Consider the following 26,494-nt stretch of genomic DNA (forward strand, 5'->3'; position numbering starts at 1 on the left):
AAGGCTATGCTTATTCATTTGATATTGATTCATAGTGGGGAGACAAGTATGTTTTAGGCTTGCAGGATTATATGCAATAGAATTTATTGTTGTTTAGTAGCTCAGTCGTGTCCCACTCTTTGCCACCCATGGACTGCAGCACACCAGGTTTCCCTGTCCTTCACCGTCTCCCAGAGCTTGCTCAAACTCATGTCCATTGAGTCAGTGATGCCATCCAACCATCTCATCCTCTGTCATCCCCTTCTCCTCCTGCCTTCAATCTTTCCCAGCATCAGGGTCTTAATTCCAATGAGTCGGCTCTTCACATCAGGTGGCCAAAGTATTGGAGCTTCAGCTTCAGCATCAGTCCTTCCAATGAATATTCAGGGTTGATTTCCCTTTAGGATTGACTGGTTTGATCTCCTTGCTGTCCAAGGGACTCTCAGGAGTCTTCTCCAGCACCACAGTTCAAAGGCATCAATTCTTCGGCACTCAGCCTTTTTTCTTGTCCAGCTCTCACATCCCTACATGACTGCTGGAGAAACCATAGCTTTGATTACGAGGACTTTTGTAGGCAAAGTAATGTCTCTGCTTTTTAATACGCTGTCTAGGTTTGTCATTGCTTTTCTTCCAAGGAGCAAGTGTCTTTTCATGGCTGCAGTCACCATTCACAGTGAGTTTGGAGCCCAAGAAAGTAAAGTCTGTCACTGTTTCCGTTGTTTCCTCATCTATTTGCCATGAAGTGATGGGACCGGATGCCATGATCTTCGTTTTTTGAATGTTGAGTTTTAAACCAGTTAAGCCAGCCTTTTCACTCTTCTCTTTCACCTTCATCAAGAGGCTCTTTAGTTCCTCTTCACTTTCTGCCATAAGGTGGTGTCTTCTGCGTACCTGAGGTTATTGCTGTTTCTCTGCCGCTGCCGCGCAACGCCGGGACCGACCCTCCTCGCGCCGGGGCCGCCGCCGCCGCCGCCTCGTCTCCGGTGCTGCTGCTTCTGGGGGAGGAAGACGAGGACGAAGAGGGCGGGAGCCGGCGGCGGAGGGGGCTCGGGCGGGCGCCGGCGAAGCCCCGAGGGGGCGCGGAGGAGGAGGATGACGAGGACGAGGACGAGGAGGTGGTCGTCGAGGTGGTGGACGGCGACGACGACGACGAGGACGGCGACGAGCGCTTCGTGGCCCTCGGCCCCGGCCGCGCGCTCCCCAAGGGCCCGGCCCGGGGCGCCTTGAAGGTGGGGAGCATTAAGCGGGAAATGACCTTCACGTTTCAAACAGAGGACTTAAAACGTGACTCTAGTAAAAAAATGTCCCATCAACACTTGTTTCCCTTGGCCATGGAGGAAGATGCGAAAACAGCAGACACCAAAAAAGCCAACCGAGCACTTGACCATGAAAAAGAAAACACTCGCTCCATCTGTCTCCTTGAGCAAAAACGAAAAGTTGTTTCTTCCAGTATTGATGTTCCTCCAGCAAGGGCTGGAAATCCAAGAGCACAAGGCTGAAGGTGCAATGCTTTTCATGACCTAGCCTCAGAAGTCTCACACCACCACTTCTGTAGACCCTGTGATATTCTGTCATACCTATCTGGTCATACAAATCAACCCTGCTCTAACGTGAAAGGAAGCTGCTCATGGTGTGAAAACTAGACGGAAGTCTTCGGAGGAGCTGGACATGGATAAGGTGACGGCAGCCATGGTCCTGACCAGCTTGTCCACCAGCCCGTTGGTTCGGAGCCCTCCCGTGCGGCAGAACGAGGGCCTGAGCGGATCCTGGAAGGAGGCGGGCGGCGTGCCTTCCAGCTCGAGCAGCAGCGGCTACTGGAGCTGGAGCGCCCCCAGCGACCAGTCCAACCCGTCCACGCCGTCGCCGCCGCTGTCCGCCGACAGCTTCAAGCCCTTCCGCAGCCCCGCGCCCCCCGACGACGGCATCGACGAGGCGGAGGCCGGCAACCTGCTCTTTGATGAGCCCATCCCCAGGAAACGAAAGAACTCCATGAAGGTGATGTTCAAATGCCTCTGGAAGAACTGTGGGAAGGTTCTGAGCACTGCAGTGGGTATCCAGAAGCACATCCGGACCATTCATCTCGGGCGTGTTGGGGAGTCTGACTACAGTGATGGAGAAGAAGACTTTTACTACACTGAGATCAAGCTCAACACAGACTCCGTGGCAGACGGTCTGAGCAGCCTGGCCCCAGTTTCGCCTTCCCAATCCCTGGCTTCGCCTCCTACTTTTCCCATCCCAGATTCCAGCCGAACAGAAACTCCTTGTGCCAAAACTGAGACAAAACTGATGACGCCCTTGAGCCGCTCTGCTCCCACCACCCTCTACCTCGTGCACACTGACCACGCTTACCAGGCCACGCCCCCCGTGACCATTCCAGGAGCAGCCAAGTTCACCCCCAATGGCAGCAGCTTCAGCATTTCTTGGCAGTCTCCTCCAGTTACCTTCACAGGCATTCCAGTGTCACCAACCCACAGCCACCCGGCGGGCACAGGAGAGCAGAGACCGCACACTCACACCATCCTGTCCTCCCCCCCGAGAGGGACGGTCAGCCTGAGGAAGCCCAGGGGAGAGGGCAAGAAGTGCCGGAAGGTGTATGGTATGGAGAACCGGGATATGTGGTGCACAGCCTGCCGCTGGAAGAAGGCCTGCCAGCGTTTCATTGACTGATGCGTGGGCCCCTAGCCCGCCCCAGACACTCCTGCCCTCGCGTTCTTCCGAGGGTGTTGAAAAGTGCTTTTCCTTCCGTACCAAACCGACTTGAAGCCCAGGGAAAGCACTTTTAGGAACCTTGGTGAAATCACAGCAAAAAAACAAAAAAGGTCACCACCTTCCCTGTTCTTGCTGAGAACCCAGCTGAGAGCAGCTGTAACTATTCTTTTCCTTAAAAAGAAAAGTCAACTTTTTTTTTTTTGCTGTAGGTCTAGGTCTGAAAACTGTGGACTTCTGTAGCAATCGAACCAACCAAGCCCATTTTTCCTAGAAAGGAGGCCTATTTTGATAAACTTTCTCAATAATACAAAAAAAAAAAAAAAAAACAAAGTGCAAGCCAGAGGCTGACTGTAAATACCTGGACTCAAGCCCACTTGCCTCCTTCCTTAGGAAATGTAAAGCAGAGGCTAGTTGTAAATGCTTGGCCTCACAAGAATATGATGTTTCTTTCCATCTGTTTACATCATTGTCAGTATCTCTCATTAGGATGTTATAGATTAGGATCTTTATCCCTTCCCTACCTCTGCCTCTCCCTTTTGGTATTCATGAGTTTTCAAAGTCTGTTTCCATTTTGTTAATAAGTTCACTTGTACAATTTTTTAGGTTCCACATGTAAGGGACATTAGTCTTTCTCTTTCTGACTTTCTTCACTCAGTATGGCAATCACTACGTCCATCCATGTTGCCCCAAGTGGCATTATTTCATTCTTTTTATGGTTAAGTACTATTCTGCTGTATATGTGTACCACATATTCTTTATCCATTCTTCTGTCGATGGATATCTAGGTAGCTACTGTGCCTTGGCAGTTGTAAATAGTGCTGCAATCAACATTGGGGTGCATGCATCTTATAGATTTGTGAGTACAGCTCTTTGGTCTCCTTAGGTTTATTCCTTGGCATTTTCTTCTTTTTGATGTGATGGTAAAGGGGATTGTTTATTTAATTTCTCTTTCTGAAATTTCATTGTTAGCATGTAAAAATGCAAGAGATTTCTGTGCATTCATTTTGTATCCTGCAGTTTTACTGAATTCATCGATGAGCTCTAGTAGTTTTCTGGCAGCATCTTTAGGATTTTCTATGCACAGTATCATGCAAACTGCAAGCAGTGACAGCTTTATTTCCTTTCCAACTTGGATTCTTTTATTTCTTTTTCTCTGATTGCTGTGGTTAGATCTTCCGTAACTATATTGAATAAAAGTGGTGAGAGTGGCCATCCTTCTCTTCTTCCTGATCTTAGAAGAAATGCTTTCTTCTTTTTACCATTGAGTATGATGTTATCAGTAGGTTTGTCAAATGTGGCCTTTTTTATGTTCAGATAGGGTCCCTCTATGCCCACTTTCTGGAGAGTTATTATCACAAATGGATGTTGGACTTTTTTCTAAAGCTTTCTCTGCATCTATTGAGATCTATGGATTTGTGGATATTGAAAAATTCTTGCATCACTTGGATGAATCCCACTTGATCATGCAATGTGGTCCTTTTGAATGTCTTGCTGGATTTGGTTTGCTACTGTTTGGTTGAGAATTTTGTGCCTATGTTCATCATTGATATTTCCCTGTAACTTTCTTTTTTGGTGGTATATTTGTCTGCTTGTGGTATCAGGGTGACGGTGGCCTCATAGGATGAGTTTGGGGAGTGTTCTTTCCTCTGCAAGTTTTTGGAATAGTTTCTGAAGGATAGGTATTGACTCTTCACTAAATGCCTGACGGAATTTGCCTCTGAAGTCATCTGGTCCTGGCCTTCTGTTTTCTGGAAAATTTTAAATCATAGTTTCAATTTCAGTACATATGATGTGTTTCTTTTTATTTTCTATTTCTCTCTGGTTCATACTTGGAAAATTGTACCACTCTATATGAAGGTCAGGAAGCAACAGTTAGAACTGGACATGGAATAACAGACTGGTTCCAAATAGGAAAAGGAGTACGTCAAGGCTGTATATTGTCACCCTGCTTATTTAACTTATATGCAGAGTACATCATGAGAAACGCTGGGCTGGAAGAAGCACAAGCTGGAATCAAGATTGCCGGGAGAAATATCAGTAACCTCAGATATGCAGATGACACCACCCTTATGGCAGAAAGTGAAGAAGGAACTAAAAAGCCTCTTGATGAATGTGAAAGTGGAGAGTGAGAAAGTTGGCTTAAAGCTCAACATTCAGAAAACTAAGATTATGGCATCTGGTCCCATCACTTCATGGGAAATAGATGGGGAAACAGTGGAAACAGTGACAGACTATTTTGGGGGGCTCCAAAATCACTGCAGATGGTGATTGCAGCCATGAAATTAAAAGACACTTACTCCTTGGAAGGAAAGTTATGACCAACCTAGATAGCATATTAAAAAGCAGAGACATTACTTTGCCAACAAAGGTCCGTCTGGTCAAGGCTATGGTTTTTCAGTGGTCATGTATGGATGTAATAGTTGGACTGTGAAGAAAGCTGAGCACTGAAGAATTGATGCTTTTGAACTGTGGTGTTGAAGAAGACTCTTGAGAGTCCCTTGGACTGCAAGGACATCCAACCAGTCCATCCTAAAGGAGATCAGTCCTGGGTGTTCATTGGAAGGACTGATGCTGAAGCTGAAGCTCCAGTACTTTGGCCACCTCATGCGAAGAGCTGACTCACTGGAAAAGACCCTGATGCTGGGAGGGATTGAGGGCAGGAGGAGAAGGGGACGACAGAAAATGAGGTGGCATCACCGACTCGATGGACATGAGTTTGAGTCAACTCTGGGAGTTGGTGATGGACAGGGAGGCCTGGCGTGCTGCAATTCATGGGGTCGCAAAGAGTCAGACACGACTGAGCGACTGAACTGAACTGAATAATTGGTTGATTACTTCTAAGTTGTCCATTTCATTGGCAAATACTTGCTTCCTGTATTCTCTTACAATCCTGTGTATTTCTGTGATGTCAGTTGCAACTTACTTCACCATGTCTAATTTTATTGAATTTAACCCTCTCCCTTTTATTCTTGATGGGTCTAGCAAAAGGTCTATCAATTTTGTTTATCCTCTCAAAGAACCAGCTTTTAGTTTTATTCACTTCAGTTCAGTCACTCAGTTGTGTCCGACTCTTTGCAACCCCATGGACTGCAGCACGCCAGGCTTCCCTGTCCATCACCAACTCCTGGAGCTTACTCAAACTCCTGTCCATCGCATCAGGGATGTTCTCCAATCATCTCATCCTCTGTCGTCCCCTTCTCTCACCTTCAGTCTTTCCCAGCATCATGGTCTTTTCCAATGAGTCAATTCTTCACATCAGGTGGCCAAAATAGTTTCATTGATGTCATCTGTTGCTTTCTTAATCTCTATTGCATATATCTCTGCTCTGATCTTTGATTTCTTCCCTTCTGCTAACTTTCCATTTTATTTGTTCCTTTTTCTCTCATTGCTTTAGGTGTAAGGTTAGGTTGTTTATCTGAGATTTTTCTTGTTTCCTGAGGTAAGACTGTATTGCTACAAAATTCACTCTTAGAACTGCTTTTGCTGCCTTCCATAGGGTTTGTGTTTTCCCTTTCATTTCCCTATAGGTATATTATGATTTACTCTTTGATTTCTTCAGTGACTTCACCTCACATGTTTGCTTTTCTCTACAGTTTTGTTTTGTTTTTGCTGCAGGTGATTTCTACTTTTCATCATTGTTCAATAATATGGGTTTGTTGTTGATGTTCAGCCACCCAGTCATGTCTGACTCTTGGCGACCCCATGGGCTGCAGCTTGCCAGGCCTCTGTGTCCCTCACCATCTCCCGAAGTTTGCCTAAGTTCATGTCCATTGCATCAGTGATGCCATCCAGCCATCTCATCCTCTGATGCCCTCTTCTCCTTCTGCCCTCAGTCTTTCCCAGCATCAGGGACTTTTCCAATGAGTCAGCTGATGACCAAAATAATGGAGTTTCAGCTGAGCATCATTCCTTCCCAATGAGGATTCAGGGTTGATTCCGCTTAAGATTGACTGGTTTGATTTCCTTGCTGTCCAAGGGACTCGCAGGAGTCTTCTCCAGCACCACACTTTGAAGGCATCGATTCTTTGGTGCTCCGCCTTCTTTACGCTCCAACTCTCAAACTGTACATGCCCACTGGGAAGACCATAGCCTTGACTATATGGACCTTTGTCAGCAGAGTAATGTCTCTGCTTTTCAACACACTGTCTAGGTTTGTCATAGCTTTCCTGCCAAGAAGCAAACGTCTTCTGATTTCATGGCTGCAGTCACCATCCGCAGTGATTTTAGAGCCCAAGAAGAGGAAATCTGTCACCATTTCCACCTTCCCCCCCTCTATTTGCCATGACAGAATGGGGTGGGATGCCGTGATCTTTTTTTTTCAATATTTAGTTTTAAGCCGGCTTTTTCCACTCTCCTCCTTCACCCTCATCAAAAGGCTCTTTAGTTCCTCTTCCTTTTCTGCCATTAGAGTGGTATCATCCCCATATCTGAGGTTGTTGAGGTTTCTCCTGCCTATCTTGATTCCAGCTTGTAAATCATCCAGCCCGGCATTTCTCATGATGTGCTCAACATATAGATTAAACAAACAGGGTGACAGCAGACAGCCCTGTCATACTCCTTTCTCAATCCTGAACCAATCAGTTGTTCCATACAGGGTTCTAACTGTTGCTTCTTGACCCACATACAGGTTTCTCAGGAGACAGGTAAGATGGTCTGGTATTCCCATCTCTCTAAGAGCTTTCCACAGCTTATCATGATCCACACAGACAAAGGCTTTGATGTAGTTGATGAAACAGAGGTAGATGTTTTCCTGGAATTCCCTTGGTTTCTCTATGATCCAGTGAATGTTGGCAATTTGATCTCTGGTTCCTCTTCCTTTTCTAAACCCAACTTGGACATCTGGAAGTTCTTGGTTTGCATAATGCTGAAGCCTAGCATGCAAGATTTTAAGCATGACCTTACTAGCATGGGAGATGAGTGCAATTGTCTGATGGTTAGCACATTCTTTGGTACTACTCTTTTTGGGAATTGGGATGTGGATTGACTTTTTCCAGTCCTCTGGCCAGTGCTAGGTCTTCCAGGTTTGCTGACATATTGAATGCAACACTTTGATGGCATCATCCTTTAGGGTTTTGAAAGTTCTACTGGAATTCTGTCACATCCACTAGCTTTATTAAGAGCAGTGCTTCCTAAGGCCCACTTGACTTCACTCTCCAGAATAGGTGGCTCTGGGTGGTGACCACACCATTGCAGTAATCCAGTACACTAAGATCTTTTTTGTACAGTTCTTCTGTATATTCTTTCCATATCTTCTTGATCTCTTCAGCATCCACTAGTTCTCTTCTGTTTCTGTCCTTTATTGTGCCCATCTTTGGGAAAAATATTCCCTTGATATCTCCAATTTTCCTGAAGAGATCTCTAGTCTTTCCCCTTCTGTTGTTTTCTTCTAGTTTTATACACTGTTCATTGAAGAAGGCCTTCTTGTCTCTCCATGCTGTTCTTTGGAAATCTGCATTTAGTTGGATATACCTGTCCCTTTCTCCCTTGATTTTGCTTCTCTTCTTTCTTTAGCTATTTGTAAGGCCTCCTACCACTTTGCCTTCTTGCTTTTCTTTTTCATTTGGATGGTTTTGTTCACAGCCTCCTGTACAGTATTACAGACCTCAGTCCATCATTCTTCAGACACACTGTTTACAAGTTCTAATCCCTTGAATCCATTTGTCGCCTCTGCTGCATTATCATAGTGGATTTGCCTTAGGTCGTACCTGACTGGTCTAGAAGTTTTCACCACATTTTTAGGTTAAGCCTGAATTTTGCTATGTGAATCTGATGATCCGAGCCACAGTCAACTCCAGGTCTTGTTTTTTTCTGACTATATACAGATTCTCCATCTTCAGCTACAAAGACTGTAATCAATTTGATGTTGGCATTGACCATTTGGTGATGACCATGCGTAAAACTGTCTCTTGTGCTGTTGAAAAAGGTTATTAGTATCACAATAATATGGAATTACTTACAAGGTCTCTGAGCCACTGTAAGCACATCCTCTTATGGTACTACCACCACAATCGAAATAAAAACCATTTTCATCACCTGCAAAATTGCTTCTGGTTTCTTGTCATTTAACCCCTTATGTCAATCCCCAGATGCAGGCAACACCCCATCTGTTTTCTCTATATATAATTTGGCCTCCTCAAGAATGTCAAGTAAATGGAATAGGCAGTAGGTCGACTTATCCATGAGGATTTTGTGAGGGAAAAGGATATATAGGTGACTCCTGGATGTGCAATGTCCATGTCACCTGATAGTGAAATGGGTTGATTGTTACCTACCTATTCGTCAGATTGAAGGCTTAGACTCTCTATAATGTGTATATGTGTTGTCTGATTAACTCATATTTAATTCAATGCAATTTCTCTTCTATGTTTGGAAGGGTTGTTTTATGAAATAGAAATGGTAAATCTTTTGAAAGAAAGTGAATCTTCTTTGTAAAAGTCCTCCATCTGCATCTGAGCAGTACTTACCAGGACGTCAACATTGCACAAGCACAGGTGCAACAAGCACACTGTAGTCATTCAAATGCTGCTCCCTGGGTCACACAGGGACAGTCCACCTGGCAACCCTGGCAGGCCCAAAGTGCCTGAACGGGCCTACCCATTGGAGGTGAGAGTGTCCCCACTTTAAGTCAGCTGAGTAGCAGCCTTTATTGCATCTGCAAGCTTAACCAACTGCTATCATGCAAAGGAACATTGAAGCCAACTGCAGGGATTAGGACTTGGACATTTTGGGGCATGATTACTGTGCCCACTGCAGCCAGCGCTCTCTTCAGGGCTCACCTACTCTAAATTCTTTGTTTGTGCCAGTCTCCCTCAATAGTCCAGAGAAAGCGGTAGACCTGGGGCTGGTGCTGGTGGGGTGGGGTGTGATAGGGAGGGAGCGTCTTCCCTGGAGTTGGACAGGCAGCAGAACCAGGCAGGATGGGGCCTAGGGCTCTCCAAGGCTGAAGGGGAAAGGCAACAGGGTGCACTGAATGAGGCCAGGCTTCTGCATTCCTCCTACCCCCTGGGGCCCAGATGGATTTCTTTAACCTATGCCTCAGGCCCTGCCACGGATTTCCCACTGGAAGTGGAAGGCTTGGGGCTGAGCCAAGGCCTGTGATGTCTATGTTTCCAGCAACATTATAGTGAGGTAGTTGGTCTGAACTGTGTGCTCAGAGGAGGGAAGGGAGCCTGGTAAAAAGTGAACGAGGGGTTGTGTTCACGCCCTTGCACCTCCACTTCCATGAGCTTCTCCACTTCCTCACCCTGGTGACCACAGTCCCGGGCCCCTCTCTGCCCAAGGGTGGTGCTGATGCTGGTGCTGGACTTCTCCCCGGGCACAACTTACCTACATGTCTCGGTGGGCAGAGACCTCAGCTGGACGGTCTCTGCCAAATTTACTCACTCGGACAACAGCGAGATGGGCTACACCACCAGGCAATAACCACTGGATCAGCTGTAAACTAAGTGATCAAGCCCACCTGCTCCGGGGAGGGGACTGAGTGGAAGGAGTAAGTCCCACGCATGTTCTTTTCTGACCCTGAGGTCTCTGACTGTTCCAACCCACACGTAGTCTGTCCACCTGGCCTCATGCCAAGAGGCCTGGAAGGGAATGAACGGGAGAATATGGGGGAAGTGCTCCCCATTGTCCAGGTGCAGTCACTCCTAACTTCGCTTCCTCATGGCACCCTTCTTGCCCCTGCCTCGGGTAACTCATGTTGGGTGGTCTCCTATTTCTAAGATGAGCAGCAGTATCCCTGGTGCTCGCCAGAGCCACTCTTCCCATTTTCATTCATCCACACCCTCAGCAGTTGGCAGATATCATAGAATGGCAAGGTAGGATCCAGAGCCTCCTCCAGCGACTCCAACTCTGTGAGAGTCCCAACACCCTGTCCTGAAGTTTGGTGACTCCTGCATCATCCCCCTCCTACATTTTGGGAATGTGACAACACCCCTTGAATACTGGAGATCCGACCCTTGCTTCAGCTCACTCAGTGCCTTACAGAATCTGGACCAGTCTCTACTTACTTTTCTCCCTGAATCACATCCTTATGCCTCAAGGGCATTATCCTTGCTGACTTTTATTCACACAGAGAGATGTCCAGGCACCAACTCTGAATGTGCTACCTACCATCATACCCCCTTCTGTGTAATAAAACCCTGGTCTTTCAGGAATGGTGTCAGGCAGAACCTACCCTCAGTTCACACCAACACAGATCTGTTCTTTCGAAACATCCCAACCTCGCCTTCTCCCACATACTATCAAGGGTGAAACAGATCACCAGCCCAGGTTGGATGCATGAGACAAGTGCTCGGGGCTGGTGCACTGGGAACTCCCAGAGGGATCAGGTGGAGAGGGAAGAGGGAGGGGGCATCAGGATGGGGAATACATGTAAATCCATGGCTGATTCATGTCAATGTATGGCAAAACCCACTACAATATTGTAAAGTAATTAGCCTCCAACTAATAAAAATAATTGGGAAAAAAAGAAGTAGTCTGGGATACTGAGCTGGGATACTCTGGGAAATATCATTTGTTGGAAGATCTGTGTCATGGGTCTGGTGGAACAGTATTTGACAGGGACCCTGCAAGAAGAGAGACCTACTAACCACACTTGCCATAGAGCATGATGGGCCCATTTCCACTCAAGGGTATAGAGAGGCTCAGGCTGGAGGCGAGGGTGGTCAGCTGGCTAGGGCAGGGAGGATGTGAAAACACAAAGGACTCCACCATCCATCTCTAGCTGCCAGGGTGCAGTCTGACCCAGGTTGCCACCAAACCGATGCATCTCCTGACCTCCAGCCCAGAGACTAGCCTGTCTCCTGTGTTCCCTGTACCTTCCCTCCTGCTCCCCAGCTCACTGGGCCCAGGCTTCATGCCAAGTCCTTTACTGAATCCAAAGAAGGAGAAGCGAAACTATTGGTGCCTGAGTCTCAGGGGTGAGGGCTAAAGAGGAGAGGAGGACTGTGTGCAGGTTCCAGCGTGCAAGGTGGGACTGGGGCAGGGGTGGGGATGGTACAGGCAGTAGGGACTCCAATGAGAGGGCAGAGCCTGGGAAGGGAGAGATGAGGGCACCTGTGCCTGTTTCCACCTGCTGAACTACACATGCACACAAGGTCACCAATGGCAAGTCAGGGGAGGGATCGAGGGTGCTCCAACAGGAAAAGAGAGTGGTCAGGGTAAGTAGAACAATGAGTCCAGAGCGGCTGGGAGGATGGGTTGGAGCTCTGTAAGGGGGTCAAGAGTTCCTTCCAATGGGGAGGCAGAATGTCAGCAATGGATGGGAACTGGCAAATCCCAGAGGAGGGTGTTTAGAGAACTAGAAGAGGGCTTTTAGGGGACTGGGAGGATGTGCCAATGTGGCCAGACAAGGCCCTCAGTGAACCCAGACCGGGGCACTCCGTTGCCCTGCTGGCCTGGATGGTAGCAGAGGCTGACCCAGAGTCCCCAACACAGGATGCCAGAGGTACTGCTCTGCAACAGGCTCTGATATGGAGTGGCTCCCCACCAGGCCTTGCCCCACTCCCCCAACCCCTAACCCCCAGAGAGAGGGCAGAACACAGAATATGAGAAGTCCTTTAATCAAAAACTGCTGTGAGACTGGGGCAGACAGGGGGCAAAACAAGGGGCAGAGGATGCCCTGGCGGAGGCAGAACAAGAGGCAACAAGCCTGGCCACAGCTCGCCAGCCCTGGAGGTAACAGCTGCTCCTCTTGCAGAAAGATGTTGGTCTCAACCTATGAAACAGCAGAGTCAGGGAACAGCCTCAAGACAGGGCCAGCCCACAACCCTGCTCAACAACCAGGACTGTGGGAAGGGGTATCTTGTGTGTAACACTCACTTCAAAGGATCTGGAACTTGTCAGCCAGGTGCTGCATGGCGGCTGCAACAGGGAGAGGCATAAGAAGGTGCTCCAGACGGAGGGATATAGAAGCCTGTCCCCTTGTCCCTGTGTGGAACCACCTAGCCCTACAACCTGAAACCCACCCCACTAGCCCCAATTCAAAGAGCTCTGGGCCTGATCACTCCCCACCACCTAAGTTAAATGTGGAGCTGTTTCCTAAAATGAACCAAAATGTGCCAGCAGCTCTCAAGTTCAAAAACTGTTCGCAAACAAACAATCTAAGAGGAACCTTAGAGGCCACACCAAGCAGCAGTTAAAGGGAAAAGTCAACATGGTGTCTCTGCAAGTCCTATCAGAAGGAGCTCTCTAGGACTCATCTGGCAAACAGAGTGTGCACGCAGTCCACACAGTACTTTGCTACTTGTCTGCACGCCCAGCTAAACATGCACCGCATGCTGCAGGGACAGGCTTGATAAGTTCTCCTCCCCACAGGAATGCTGATGCCTACGAGGTCCCCTGAACCTGCAGCCCACCCCACCCCAAGTGCACACCCCGCTTCTGCACTAAGAACCGCTGCTCTCTGTCCCTGGTTCCTGATTCTGTATTGCTCTTTAAGGTCATCCATTTCTCTCTGTAGCACCAGACCCTAGGCCAGTAGACATGGGAGGAAGAGAAAAGGTTAGTATACACTGCCCTCCCATTTCCTCCTTTTTCTCCTCTCCCCAGGGCCATCCATACCAAAGCCAGATGTCTAGAATGGCAAGGGAAAAACTTTTCTCAGTGGACAGGAGGTGGGCTCCTTCTGAGGTGTGGGATGGGGACGAGGCGGGGAGGCCCACACATTTCAGTTGCACTTGGATCCAGATTCCACCATGAGGACTGGGTGTGCATTTCAGGAGCCAGAGGAAGCATTACCCGAGGACAGTCCAGCATTCCCGGTGGCTGCTGCTTCCTTTCCCGTCTTGGGGAATGGTCAGTTGGTTCCTGGTCACCTGAGAGGGAAAGGGCACACAATCCAGCTTCCCAGGCTCCTAGTGAAGTGGAAAGGGTCAACCAGACTCTAACGCGAGGTGAGGCAGCACCTCGATCTGCTGGCAACAAGCCTCCCCTGCTCTGCCTGGCAGGCTAGACCTTCTCTATGGGCCTGCCTCCCCTGTTCCCAAAGGGCAGCATTTTCACCACTGTGGTCCCCAAAGACTGTGGTTCTGGGTTCGAGCCTCCCAGAGCAGCAGCCACAGCCAGCACCTGGGAGAGCAATGTGGGCGAACAGCACTTCACAGAAAAGGCTATTAGCATGCAGGTCTACGCCCAGAGTAGCTGTTGGGGCACTGCCCCCGATCACCCTGCCAAACAAATCCCACACAGAGGATGATGGGGCCAGGGCCAACCCTGTTGACACCCTGTTTCCCATGGAAGAAGCTGCCTAGGAGCAAGGCTGAGCCCCCAGGAGAGAGAGAGAGAGAGAGAGAGAGGTTTCTGCCCTCACCCCCTGTTCCCTCCCCCCATATCAAAACCCAAGACACTCATCTGAGGGTTCAGGTCCTCTGGGCATGACTCCTCCCGGGTTCAGGGCCAAGGGCTCTGAGTTTCCTGGATCTTGGGGGTCTCTGATGTTGAGGTCATCACTGCTGGGTTCTCCATGATGTGCCCACGGAGAAGATGGCCATGCCCAGTGAGTGGGAAGCTAAAACAAAGATTTTTCACCAATCTGGACTAATGATGTGTGTGTGTGTGTGTGTGTGTGTGTGTGTGTGTGTATGCATGTTTGTGTGTACCAGTGCATTCATATGTCTGTGTCTGTGTGTGTGTGAGCAGGCGTGATTTGGGACTGGGCTGAGGCAGGGGAATGGGAAGAGAATTGAAAGGCTGATCTCTTTAGCACTTTCTCCATCAGTCAGCCCCAGGCCAGCAGGCAGAGCTGAGTGGGGGACAACAGTGCAGCACTGAGAAAGCCCAGGCCCCTTGAAAGAAGGTTTGGGGAACAGCTAAGAAGTTGGATTCAGGAAAGTCATTCATCTAAACACTGAAGCTCTGTGAAGCTTCTAAGGGGTCCCCTTGACACAATTAAGCTACCAACCCTCCCTTCCTCTCTAGTCCCAGCCTCGCGGAGACTGGAAACAGTCCAAGGGTGGAAAACCGAGCCCAGCACACCCAAAGTGCTACTTTAACGTTTGTCCCTAGTAAAAGGACCCCAATCTGACATCCTAATGACCCACTGACCAAGGGGCACCCAATGACGACCCCTGAGGGACGGACAGAGGGAGCACGGGTGAAGACGTGTGTCCTGGGGAGGGTGGGAGGGAGAAGAGTGGGGAGAGAGGAGGGGCCTGGCCTACTCGCTTGGCCCTTTGTGACTGGGTCTCTATTGGGGTCGTTGTCTTCTCCCACCACCGCCATCGCTGACACGGCCTCCCGTGCCCTCCTGGCCACAGATTTCGCCCCAGCACCCGTGTGCTTGGACTCTTTGGTTCCCAAAGGGGCCAAGGGATACCTCTTGGACCTCCCAAGCAGCGGAATGCCAGAGACTGGGGGCAACGGGGACGGTTCCAGGGGAGTGGCCGAGGTTCGCTGCTCCCAGGAAGGGAAGGTTCTCCCCAGGGCAGGTTTGGAGATGCCCCCCAGGGATTTCTTCTCCTGGTCTCTCTTCCTCCTAGGAGTGACGCGTGGCAGGCTGCTGGTAGTGGCAGCTGCAGTAGCTGCTGCTACTGGTACTCCCTGGTAGCTCGGCTGGCAGCCACCCTTCCCCCAGAGCTCGCTCTGCATTTCTTAGGCGGGAAGATGTTCAGCTCTGCATCGCCCTGCCTGTCCTGCCTTTCCACAACCGAAGTGAACCCTCGCAGAACGGAGGACAGGAACGGGCCTGGCAAGTTAAGAAGGAGATTCTCCCTGCCTTAGACAGTCGAGTGTCTGGGCGTGTTCCTAGGACCCTTGAGGCTGTTGAGCTTGGCTGGGCCTCCTTCTTTGGGATAAACGCTCACCCTCATCAGCTCTATCTCACTGAACTCATCAGAGGACTCGGAGTCAGGGAGTAGCCCAAAAGAGCCTTCCGAGGGGGGCCGCTGGTGATCCACAGCCACGTTCAACCTACTCTTAGTGCCTCTCTTAGGGTTCCCCCAGGCCTGCCCCGCCTAGGCCCCACCGACCTGGAGAGGGCCGGCCGCAGCCAGCACCACTGCCCCACAACTCTGGGGGACCATACCTCGACTGCTGGGACCCGCCTCGAGGTCGGCCCACAAGGAGGACATGTCGGTGATTGCATAGCTCTCCAAGGACACGTGTCTGCGGACGCCCAGTATGTCCAGGTCACTCAGTTGCCGCAGGATGGCCGCCACCGACTCGTCAGCCAGCTGCAGGGCGTCCCCTTTGCCGTCGGCCAGGGAGCCAAGCCTGTCATCGCATCCCCACAGCACCGGCCCCCCCGCTTCCAGCACATCCCACTCTGAGTTGAATCCCTCAGGGTTTGGGTACCCACCTTCACCCTCACCTTCACTGCTTCATGGTGTCCTCACCTTGGAGCCCAGTCCAAGTCCCTGCGGGACTGTGGAGCCGGCCTGAGGGGTGCAGGTCTGCTCCCTGCCCTCTGGGCAGAATCCCGCTCCCCAAACTGACACCTCATCATCCGGGGAGCTCATGTAGCCATCTGGGTGGCCCCCGGACCTGGGGCGGCGATGATTTATCAACCGAGTTGTGGTGGCGGTGGTGGTCAAGGAAGGTGAGGCCAGTGGCGTCTGGAACGAGCAGTCAAGCACCACAGGCACCGCACACACAAGATTGTGGCAAACTGCCCGAGGCTTTCAGCAAGCCTGGGACGCCCCAGCCATGGCCTCCTTATTGGTCCGGTTCCTACCAACCAGCGTGCGCCTTGTTTGCCCGGCCCCTCGAGGAGTAACCAATGGGGCCAAAGGCCTCCTCCAGTTTGCTGCCGAGCCCAAGGGTCATCAGGGCAGTTGATGAGCTGGCGGATGAAGGTGATAGTATGAGTACCTCTGTCAAGCCTCTCGTCCCACCTCCTCCTGTCCTGCCTTCCCTTTCTGATTAGAGTCACAGCCCTGAGCCCTGACTCTGTACAAACTGGGTGGAGCAGGAGGCAGGAGGGTCCTGAGGGCCCTGGTCTCCTGCGAGGTGAGGATGAAACGTCAGAATGGAGACGCTGGGCGCTTAGAACGTGCTGAAAGCATTTGCCAGCCTCCCTTCCACCACAGGCCTTACGACCCAATGAGAGACTGGGCAGAGGAATCCCACAGTCAGTGATCAGTGGTCTGGCATACTTCTCCATACGTGGCCAGAGGGCAAAGGGATCCTATTTTTGTTCTGCAGGCAATCTGCCTCATCTGCTTCCATCAAACGTTCTTGGCAGGCAGATTTGGGGGACAGACTGGGGTTGACGTCATTCCCTCAGCTCTTTCCCCACTCTGAGGCAATTCAAAGAATAGAGAGTCTCAACGTCCAGTTACACCCACAAAGATGCTCACCACCGCTGATCCTGGAGATGTAAACTAAAACCATGAATCGGGTTTCACACTCTAGGATGACAAGCTTCCAAGAGCTTAACCATTCTGAGAATGGGAGAGGTTAGAAGCAAACCCCTGTGACAGTGGGCACGACTGTCTTGCACAGAGATCCATTTGGGAGGTAACTTGGCAAAATCTATGAAAAGCAACTTATACAGCAGGTCCCCTGTGCCTGGTACTCTTCTACGTGCTGTACATAAATAGTAATGCTTCCTTGTGATGCTCCTAGGACTATAGTACCAATGATTACCAGCCTCTTACAGGTGAGGAAACAGGTTCCAAGAGGTTCAGCCACTGGCCCAAGGGCATTTGGCCCTTGCAGATCAGTGGCAGAATTGAAACCAAGCAATATGACTCCAGAGTCCTTGCTTTGAGCCAAAGGTCTTAAATCTTGAAAAAAAAAAAAAGCTATGTTTTCTCTGTTCCAGGAAGTCCGCTGCCTGGTACATCTTCTGGAGACACGCTGGTACTTGTAGTGTACAAAAACACATGCACAGTGGTGTTGGTGGTGGGAAAAACTGAGAACACTCCCAATTCTCATCAGTAAGCAAAGGGATCAATGCAACATGGTGTAGCATCCAGTAGATACAAGTGTGGCAGTCCAAAAGAATGGATCAGGCCATTATCATCGATTTCAAAAGCATCCCCCTGACTTCATACTGCAAGTTGCTGGATGATGGTGTTGGATACATATTTGTAAATTTATTAAAACCCCAAATGAATCCTATCTAATGTTTGATAGCCTTTGAGTGTATGTATGTTTCAGGTTCTGAAGGATGTTTTTCACTGGCTGAGAAATATATTGGATAGCTCCTAACTGGATCCAGTAGGTGTATGGAACAAAGTTTTGACCTTGGATCTCCCTGGGTTGGTTAGGAAGGTGTACAGTAGGTTTCCTTTAGGCTCAACGTTGCTTACAGGTACTCTGAAAGCAGCCCTTCTCAGTCTGCCTTCAATGTGGGCATGCTGGGTTCAATCAGTTCTCCAATGGTATGATTATTTGGCCACAATATTTATTCCTTCAGCTGGAATAGAAGATATCACTACTCATATAGAAGCTTTAACAAAATTCACCCAGGAAGCCTTTAATGATAGTAACCAAGCCATTAGTGTGCTCAATTCAGAAATTTCCATGATGAGAAAAGCAGTCCTGCAGAATGCATGGCCCCTCAATATTCTAACAGCTTCCCAAGGGGGACCTTATACTATAATACATAGTGAATGCTGTATTTTTATACCTGATGAGTCTTCTAATGCAACCCCCTTTATGATGTATATGAAAAGTCACATTTCCACTCTGAATGATCCTCTTCCCAGTTTAAGGGAAATGCTAGGAAAATGGTTTGGTTGAAGAGGGTACTGGTTTCAGTCTTTACTAATGATATCCTCCTGTTTATTGGCAACTTTGATTACAGTTTGTGGATCTTATAAAGTGATAGTGTCTTGATTTTTGCACCATGTATCACCTGTTCCTAGTAAAATAATGATATCAGAAGAACTTGAAACTATTGATCACATCTATAGTTCTCTTTAAAGTAATGCATGCATATAATGCACATGTATGTTAAAATTAGGGTAGTCCTATTGGACAACTTGGAGTTGACTTTTATTCCTTGCTAGACATCTTAACTTTTACCACCTTCTAGAAGGAAACAGAGAGCTGGTCCTAGGACCCAACAGGGAGGGACATGGTGGACCCAGGGCAAGTGAAGAACCAACTGAGAGACGAAATACTTGATCACCTGATGTTTTCTACTGAAAGATTAATGATCAAAAGGAGACTTGATGAAATTAAATTAATTAAAGTACACACACACACACACACACACACACACACACCAGTCAGCCCCAATAAATGTTTGAGAATCATATAATCTATGTACAAGTGTGTTTTCTTTTCATTCCAGTCCCAAAGAAAGGCAATGCCTAGAATGTTTAAACTACTGCACAATTGCACTCAGTTCACACATTCGCAAAATAATGCTCAAAATTCTCAAAGTGTGGCTTCAATGGTACATAAATGAGAACTTCCAGGTGTTCAAGCTGGATTTAGAAAAGGCAGAGGAACCAGACATCAAATTGCCAACATTCATTGGATCATAGAAAAAGCAAGAGAATTCCAGAAAAACACCTACTTCTGTTTAATTGGAAAATTCTTAAAGAGATGGTAATACCTTACCACCTTACCTGCCTCCTGAGAAATGTGTAATTAGATGAAGAAACAACAGTTAGAACTGGACATGGAACAATGGACTGTTATCAAATTGGGAAAGGAGTAAATCAAGGCTGTATATCGTCACCCTGCTTATTTAACTTAAATGCAGAGTACATTATGTGAAATGCCAGGCTGGATTTAGCACAACCTGGAATCAATATTGCCAGGATATTTATTAATAACCTCAGATATGCAGATGACACCACACTTATGGCAGAAAGTGAAGAGGAACTAAAGAGCCTCCTGATGAAGGGGAAAGAGGAGGGTGAAAAAGCTGGCTTAAAACTCAACATGTAAAAAGCTAAGATCATGGCATCCAGTCCCATCACTTCATGTCAAAAATAGATGGGGAAACAATGGAAACAGTGACAGACTTTATTTTCTTGGGCTCCAAAATCACTGCAGATGGTGAGTGCAACCATGAAATTTAAAAGACACTTGCTCCTTGAAGAAAAGCTATGAGACACCTAGACAGCATATTAAAAAGCGGAGACACTACTTGGCCAACAAAGGTCCGTCTAGTCAAAGCTATGGTTTTTTCAGTAGTCACGTATGGATGTGTGAGTTGGACCATAAAGAAGGGTGATTGCTGAAGAATTGATGCTTTTTTACTGTGGTGAAGCCTCTTGAGGGTCCCTTGGACTGCAAGGAGATCCATCCAGTCAACCCTAAAGAAAATCAGTCCCGAATATTCATTGGAAGGACTGATGCTGAAGCTGAAGCTCCAATACTTTGGCCACCTGTTGTGAAGAGCCGACTCTTTAGAAAAGACCTTGATGCTGGGAAAGATTGAACGTGGGAGGAGAAGGGAATGACAGGGGAGGAGATGGTTGGATTGCATCACCGACTCGATGGACATGAGTTTGACCAAGCTCCGGGAGTTGGTGAAGGAAAAGGAAGCCTGGCGTGCTGCAGTCCATGGGGTCGCAAAGAGTCAGACATGACTGAGTGACTGAACAACAACATGCAAGCGAAGAAAAGTCCAGGACCAGATGACTTCACAGGCAAATTCTATCAGGCATTAAGGGAAGAGTCAATACTTATCCTTCTGAATCTATTCCAAACTCATTCTGTCAGGCCACTGTCACCCTGATACCAAAAGCAAACAAAGATACCACCAAAAGAGAAAATTATAGGTCACTATCACTGATGAACATAGGCACAAAATCCTCAACAAAACAGTAGCAAACCTAATCCAACAATACATTAAAAGGACCATACCATATGATCAAGTGGGATTTATCATATGATACAAGAATTTTTCAATATTCACAAATCCATAGGTCTCTATATGCAGAAAAAGTGTTTGAGAAAAATCCAATAACCTTTTATGATTTAAAGAAAAAGTTTATATTTCCTGAGGAAGGAGGCAAGTGGGCTTGAGTCTAGATATTTAAATCAGATTCTGCTTGCACTTCAAAATAGAAATAACAACAGAAACAAGGTAGTCAGGCTTTGTCTCTTGACCTATGGCAGAGACAGAGAGGGGCTACACCCTGTTTGAGTGAAAGATCAAGAGATCACTTATTTCCCATCCTCAGGGCAGGAGAGACACGGCGCATGTGCAGAATGTGCCCCTTGGGGGTCAAAAAGAAAAGGGCACCACCTCATAGTATGTGATGCCATCTCCCCCACAGGTCTCTGGGCTGGCGCCCATCTTGGAATAGAGTAGGGCATGCATGTTGGGGAGGGTCCTAGGGCAAGTCAGATGTGGGAAAAGAAACCAGATAACTGGCCAAACATAACTAAGACCCAGAAGGACTGCCCTATATAAATGACTTAACTGACTCTTTACTGCACTCCTCCTCATCACGACAGATGCCCACACTGTTTCTCACCAAGTGTGTATCTTTGCCTTCAGTTCAGTCACTTCAGTCGCTCAGTTGTGTCCCCTTCTTTGCCACCCCATGGACTGCAGCATGCCAGGCTTCCCTGTCCATCACCAACTCCCAGAGCTTGCTCAAACTCATGTCCATCGAGTCAGTGATACCATCCAACCATCTCATCCTCTGTTGTCCCCTTCTCCTCCTGCCTTCAATCTTTCCCAGCATCATGGTCTTTTCCAATGAGTCACTTCTTCACATCAGGTGGCCAAAATATTGGAGCTTCAGCTTCAGCATCAGTGCTTCCAATGAACATTCAGGACAAATTTCCTTTAGGATGGACTGGTTGGATCTCCTTGCAGTCCAAGGGACTCTCAAGAGTCTTCTCCAACACCACAGTTCAAAAGCATCAATTCTTCAGCAATCAGACTTCTTTATGGTCCAAATCTCACATCCATATATGACTACTGGAAAAACCATAGCTTTGACTAGACGGACCTTTTGTTGGCAAAGTAATGTCTCTGCTTTTTAATACGCTGTCTAGGTTGGTCATAGTTTTTCTTCCAAGGAGCAAGTGTCTTTTAATTTCATGGCTGCAGTCACCATCTGCAATGATTTTGGAGCCCAAGAAAATAGTCTATCATGGTCCATTGTTTCCCCATCTCTTGCCATGAAGTGATGGGACTGGATACCATGGTCTTGGTGTTTTGAATGTTGAGTTTTTAGCTAGCTTTTTCACTCTATTCTTTCACTTCCATCAAAAGGCTCTTTAGTTCCTCTTCTCTTTGTGCCATAAGGGTGGTGTCATCTGTGTACCTAAGGTTATTGATATTTCTCCTGGCAATCTTGATTCCAGCTTGTGCTTCATCCAGCCTGGCATTTTGCATAATGTACTCTGCATATAAGTTAAATAAACAAGATGGCAATATACAGCCTTGACGTACTCCTTTCCCAGTTTGAAACCAGTCCGTTGTTCCATGTCAGTTGCTTCTTGCTGCATATAGATTTCTCAGGAGGCAGGTCAGGTGATCTGGTATTCCCATCTCTTGAAGAATTTTCCACAGTTTGTCATGAGCCACACAGTCAAAGGCTCTGGCATAGTCAACAAAGCAGAAGTAGATGTTTTCTGGAACTCCCTTGCTTTTCTGATGATCCAACAGATGTTGGCAACTTGCTAGAAAGGCTCCTTTGCCTTTTCTAAACTCCAGCTTGAACATCTGGAAGTTCTTGGTTCATGTACTGTTGAAGCCTTGCTTGGAGAATTTTGAGCATTACTTTGCTAGCGTGTGAGATGAGTGCAATTGTGCAGTAGTTTGAACATTCTTTGGCATTGCCTTTCTTTGGGATTGGGATAAAAACTGACCTTTTTCCAGTCCTGTGGTCACAGCTGAGTTTTTAAAAATTGCTGGCATATTGAGTGCAGCACTTTCACAGCATCATCTTTTAGGATTTGAAATAGCTCGACTGGAATTCTGTAACCTCCACTAGCTTTGTTCATAGTCATGCTTCCTAAGGCCCACTTGACTTCACACTCCAGGATGTCTGGCTCTAGGTGAGTGATCACACCATCGTGGTTATCCAGGTCATTAAGATCTTTTTTGTATAGTTCTTCTGTGTATTCTCCCCACTTCTTCTGAATATCTTCTGGTTCTGTTAGGTCCATACAGTTTCTGTCCTTTATTATGCCCATCTTTGCATGAAATGTTGCCTTGGTATCTCTAATTTTCTCAAAAAGATCTCTAGACATTACTATTGTTTTCCTCTATTTCTTTGCATTGATCACTTAGGAAGGCTTTCTTATCTCTCCTTGCTCTTCTTTGGAACTCTGCGTTCAGATGGGTATACCTTTCCTTCTCTCCTGTGCCTTGCTCTGTCTTAACTAAACAAACTGTTTCTCTGTGTGCTCTCCCACTTGTTGTGCTGTATCACTAACAATAAGCTTTGTACCTGTTTTTACAATGGAAACAGTGACAAACTTTATTTCCTTGGGTTCCAAAATCACTGCAGATGGTGACTGCAGCCGTGAAATTAAAAGACACTTACTCCTTGGAAGAAAAGCTGTGACTAAGCTAGACAGCATATTAAAAAGCAGAGACATTACTTTGTTGATAAAGGTCCATCTAGTCAAAGCTATGGTTTTTCCAGTAGTCACGTATGGATGTGAGAGGTGGACTATAAAGAAAGCTGAGCACCAGAGAATTGATGCTTTTGAACTGTGGTGTTGGAGAAGACTCCTTGAGAGTCCCTTGGGGTGCAGGGAGATCAAACCAGTCCATCCTAAAGAAAATCAGTCCTGAATATTCATTGGAAGGACTGATGCTGAAACCGGAGCTCCAACACTTTGACCACCTGATGTGAAGAAACTGACTGATCAGTAAAGACTTTGATGCTGGGAAATGTTGAAGCCAGGACGGAGAAGGGGATGACAGAGCATGAGATGGTTGGATGGTATCACTGACTCGATGGACATGAGTTTGAGTAAGCTCTGGGAGTTGGTGGTGGACAGGGAAGCCTGGCATGCTACAGTCCGTGGGGTCACAAAGAGTCGGACACGACTGAGTGACTGAACTGACTTAAAGTTTTTACTTCCTTGAGAAACGCATTTTTCAATGGGGAAAGAGCTAGGGAAAACTTGCTTCTAGCCTCTAGCCATTTTCAGTCTAGTGGGTAGGGTTCCTGGTTTTCATCCAGGCTACCCATGTTCAATTCCTGGGCAGGGAACTAAGATCTCACTCAAGCCACTGCTCACTGCTGCCACTCCACTTGGATTGGAAGAATCAAAACTGTCAAAATGACTACACTACCCAATGCAATTACTGATCCAATGCAATCCTTATCAAATTACCAACGGTATCATTCACAGAACTAGAACAAAAAAATCTCAAAATTTGTATGGAGACACAAAAGACCATGAATAGCCAAAGAAATCTTGAGAGAGAAAAATGGAGCTGGAGGAATCATGCTCCAGGGCTTCAGAGTATACTACAAAGGTACAGTCACCAAAACAGTGTGGTACTGGCACAAAAACAGAAATATAGATCAATGGAACAGGATAGAAAGCCCAGAAATAAGCCCATGCACCTATGGTCAATTAATCTATGACAAAGGAGGCAAGAATATACAAAAGAGAAAAGGCACTCTCTGCAAGAAGTGGTGCTAGGAAAGCAGTATGGCTACATGTAAAAGAATGAAATTAAAACAATTCCCTAATATCATACAAAGAAATAAACTCAAAATGGATTAAAGACCTAAATGTAAGACCAGATACTATAAAACTCTTAGAGGAAAACACAGGCAGAACACTCTTTGACATAAATCACAGCAATATCTTTTTTCATTCACCTCCTAGAGTAATGAAAATAAAAACAAAAATAAACAAATAGGACATAATTAAAATTAAAAGCTTTTGCACAGCAAAGGAAACTATAAACAAGATGAAAGACATCCCTCAGAATCAGAGAAAATATTTGCAAATGAAGCAACCAACAAGGGATTGCTTTCCAAAATATGCAAACAGGTCATGCAACTCTCTCTCTCTGTCTCTCTGTCCCTCTGTCTCTCTCTCTTCATATATATATATATATGTATATATATATATATACACACACATATGTATACACACACACACACCTGATTGTCATACATTTTACATCTATGCACATTATAAACTCTAAATACATTATCATTGTTCTGTTTTAAATTGTCAATTTTAAATATTTTTTATGAATAAAAATATCTTCTGTGTTTGGCCACATAAAAAGTAAAATAATTAAATAAATAAAATAAAAACTGGTCAATTTGCCTAAGTTTTCAAGCTGATCAGAATAAAATGGCTCATAGTGTCCTCTTTCCTCTCAAATTCTATTTTTGGAAATATTAACATTTCTCCTACATACAGTAGTTGCAAGAAAATAACACAGAACACCCAAACATCCTTCACCTTGACTGACCCATTATTAATATTTTGTCAAATTTCCCATATTCTGTTTCTGTCTCTGTTTTTTTAAAATTTTATTTATTTATTTCTTCATTTATTTTTATTAGTTGGAGTCTAATTACTCTACAATATTGTAGTGGTTTTTGTCATACATCGACATGAATCAGCCATGGATTTACATGTATTCCCCATCCCGGTCCCCCCTCCCACCTCCCTCTCCACCCAATTCCTCTGGGTCTTCCCAGTGCACCAGGCCCGAGCACTTGTCTCATGCATCCAGCCTGGGCTGGTGATCTGTTTCACCCTAGATAATATACGTGTTTCGATGCTGTTCTCTCGAAACATCCCACCCTCGCCTTCTCCCACAGAGTCCAAACATCTGTTCTGTACATCTGTGTCTCTTTTTCTGTTTTGCATATAGGGTTATCGTTACCATCTTTCTAAATTCCATATATATGTGTTAGTATACTGTAACTTCTGGACATACACACCGAGGAAACCAGATCTGAAAGAGACACGTGCACCCCAATGTTCATCGCAGCACTGTTTATAATAGCCAGGACATGGAAGCAACCTAGATGCCCATCAGCAGACGAATGGATAAGGAAGCTGTGGTACATATACACCATGGAATATTACTCAGCCATTAAAAATAATTCATTTGAATCAGTTCTAATGAGATGGATGAAACTGGAGCCCATTATACAGAGTGAAGTAAGCCAGAAAGATAAAGACCATTACAGTATACTAACACATATATATATGGAATTTGTCTCTGCTTTGTTGAATCATTGGAGTTACTTTAAGACATTGCAGTGTTTCTTCTTTCAATACTTCAGTATGTATCTCTTCAGAGAAAGATTAGTCTGCCTCAAATCTTAATCCAATTATCATACTCAGGAAATTTAACTTTGAGACAATATAATTAACTTACTATATGATCCTCATTCAAAATGTCTGATTGTCCCAATATTGTTTTCATACCTGAACTCTAAAATAAACTTTGCTTCCAAATAAAGGTTATGTAGTGCATTTGGTTATCAGTGTCTTTAGTGTCCTTTAAACTGTAACATTTTCCTAGATTTTTTTTGGGGGGGGGTCTCACATGATATTGAAATTTTTAAAGATCCAGTCCAGGTGGTTTTCAGAAAGCTTCTCCAGTGGAATTTGTCTGATTGCTGCTTCCTGATTCCATTCAGGTTAAACGTTTTGGCAGGAATATTGCATAGTTGATGTCCTGTCCTTCTGAATTTATGGCATCAGGATTTTCTTATGATTCTTCCAATTCTATTCAGATATATTTGACATACAGCACTGTATGTATTAAAGTGTACAGCATAATGATTTGACATACATACATCATGAAATGATTATCACAATAAGTTTAGTAAACATGCATCTTCTCATATAGATAGAGAATTAAAGATAAAGAAATATTTTTCTTGTGATGAGAACACTTGGGATTTATTCTCTTAAGAACTTTGATATATAACATACA

General features: G+C 46.4%; 1 protein-coding gene and 1 pseudogene across 1 annotated transcript; one reads left to right on the forward strand and one right to left on the reverse strand.

Annotated features, from left to right (window-relative positions):
* Nucleotides 1–852: 852 nt before the first annotated feature.
* Nucleotides 853–2,986, forward strand: LOC110124862 (zinc finger protein 704; the record flags this gene model as incomplete). The annotated part of the gene is made up of 2 exons (XM_020873563.2): nucleotides 853–1,447; nucleotides 1,623–2,986. Coding segments are annotated over 2 exons (1,619 nt in total), but the record flags the coding sequence as incomplete, so codon positions are not given.
* A 9,522-nt stretch (nucleotides 2,987–12,508) lies between these two features.
* On the reverse strand, nucleotides 12,509–16,142 carry LOC110124861 (uncharacterized protein CXorf49 homolog; annotated as a pseudogene).
* Between the last annotated feature and the right edge of the window lie 10,352 nt (nucleotides 16,143–26,494).

The sequence above is a fragment of the Odocoileus virginianus genome, unplaced genomic scaffold (genome assembly GCF_023699985.2).
Source record: "Odocoileus virginianus isolate 20LAN1187 ecotype Illinois unplaced genomic scaffold, Ovbor_1.2 Unplaced_Contig_28, whole genome shotgun sequence".
Taxonomy (NCBI): Eukaryota; Metazoa; Chordata; class Mammalia; order Artiodactyla; family Cervidae; genus Odocoileus; species Odocoileus virginianus.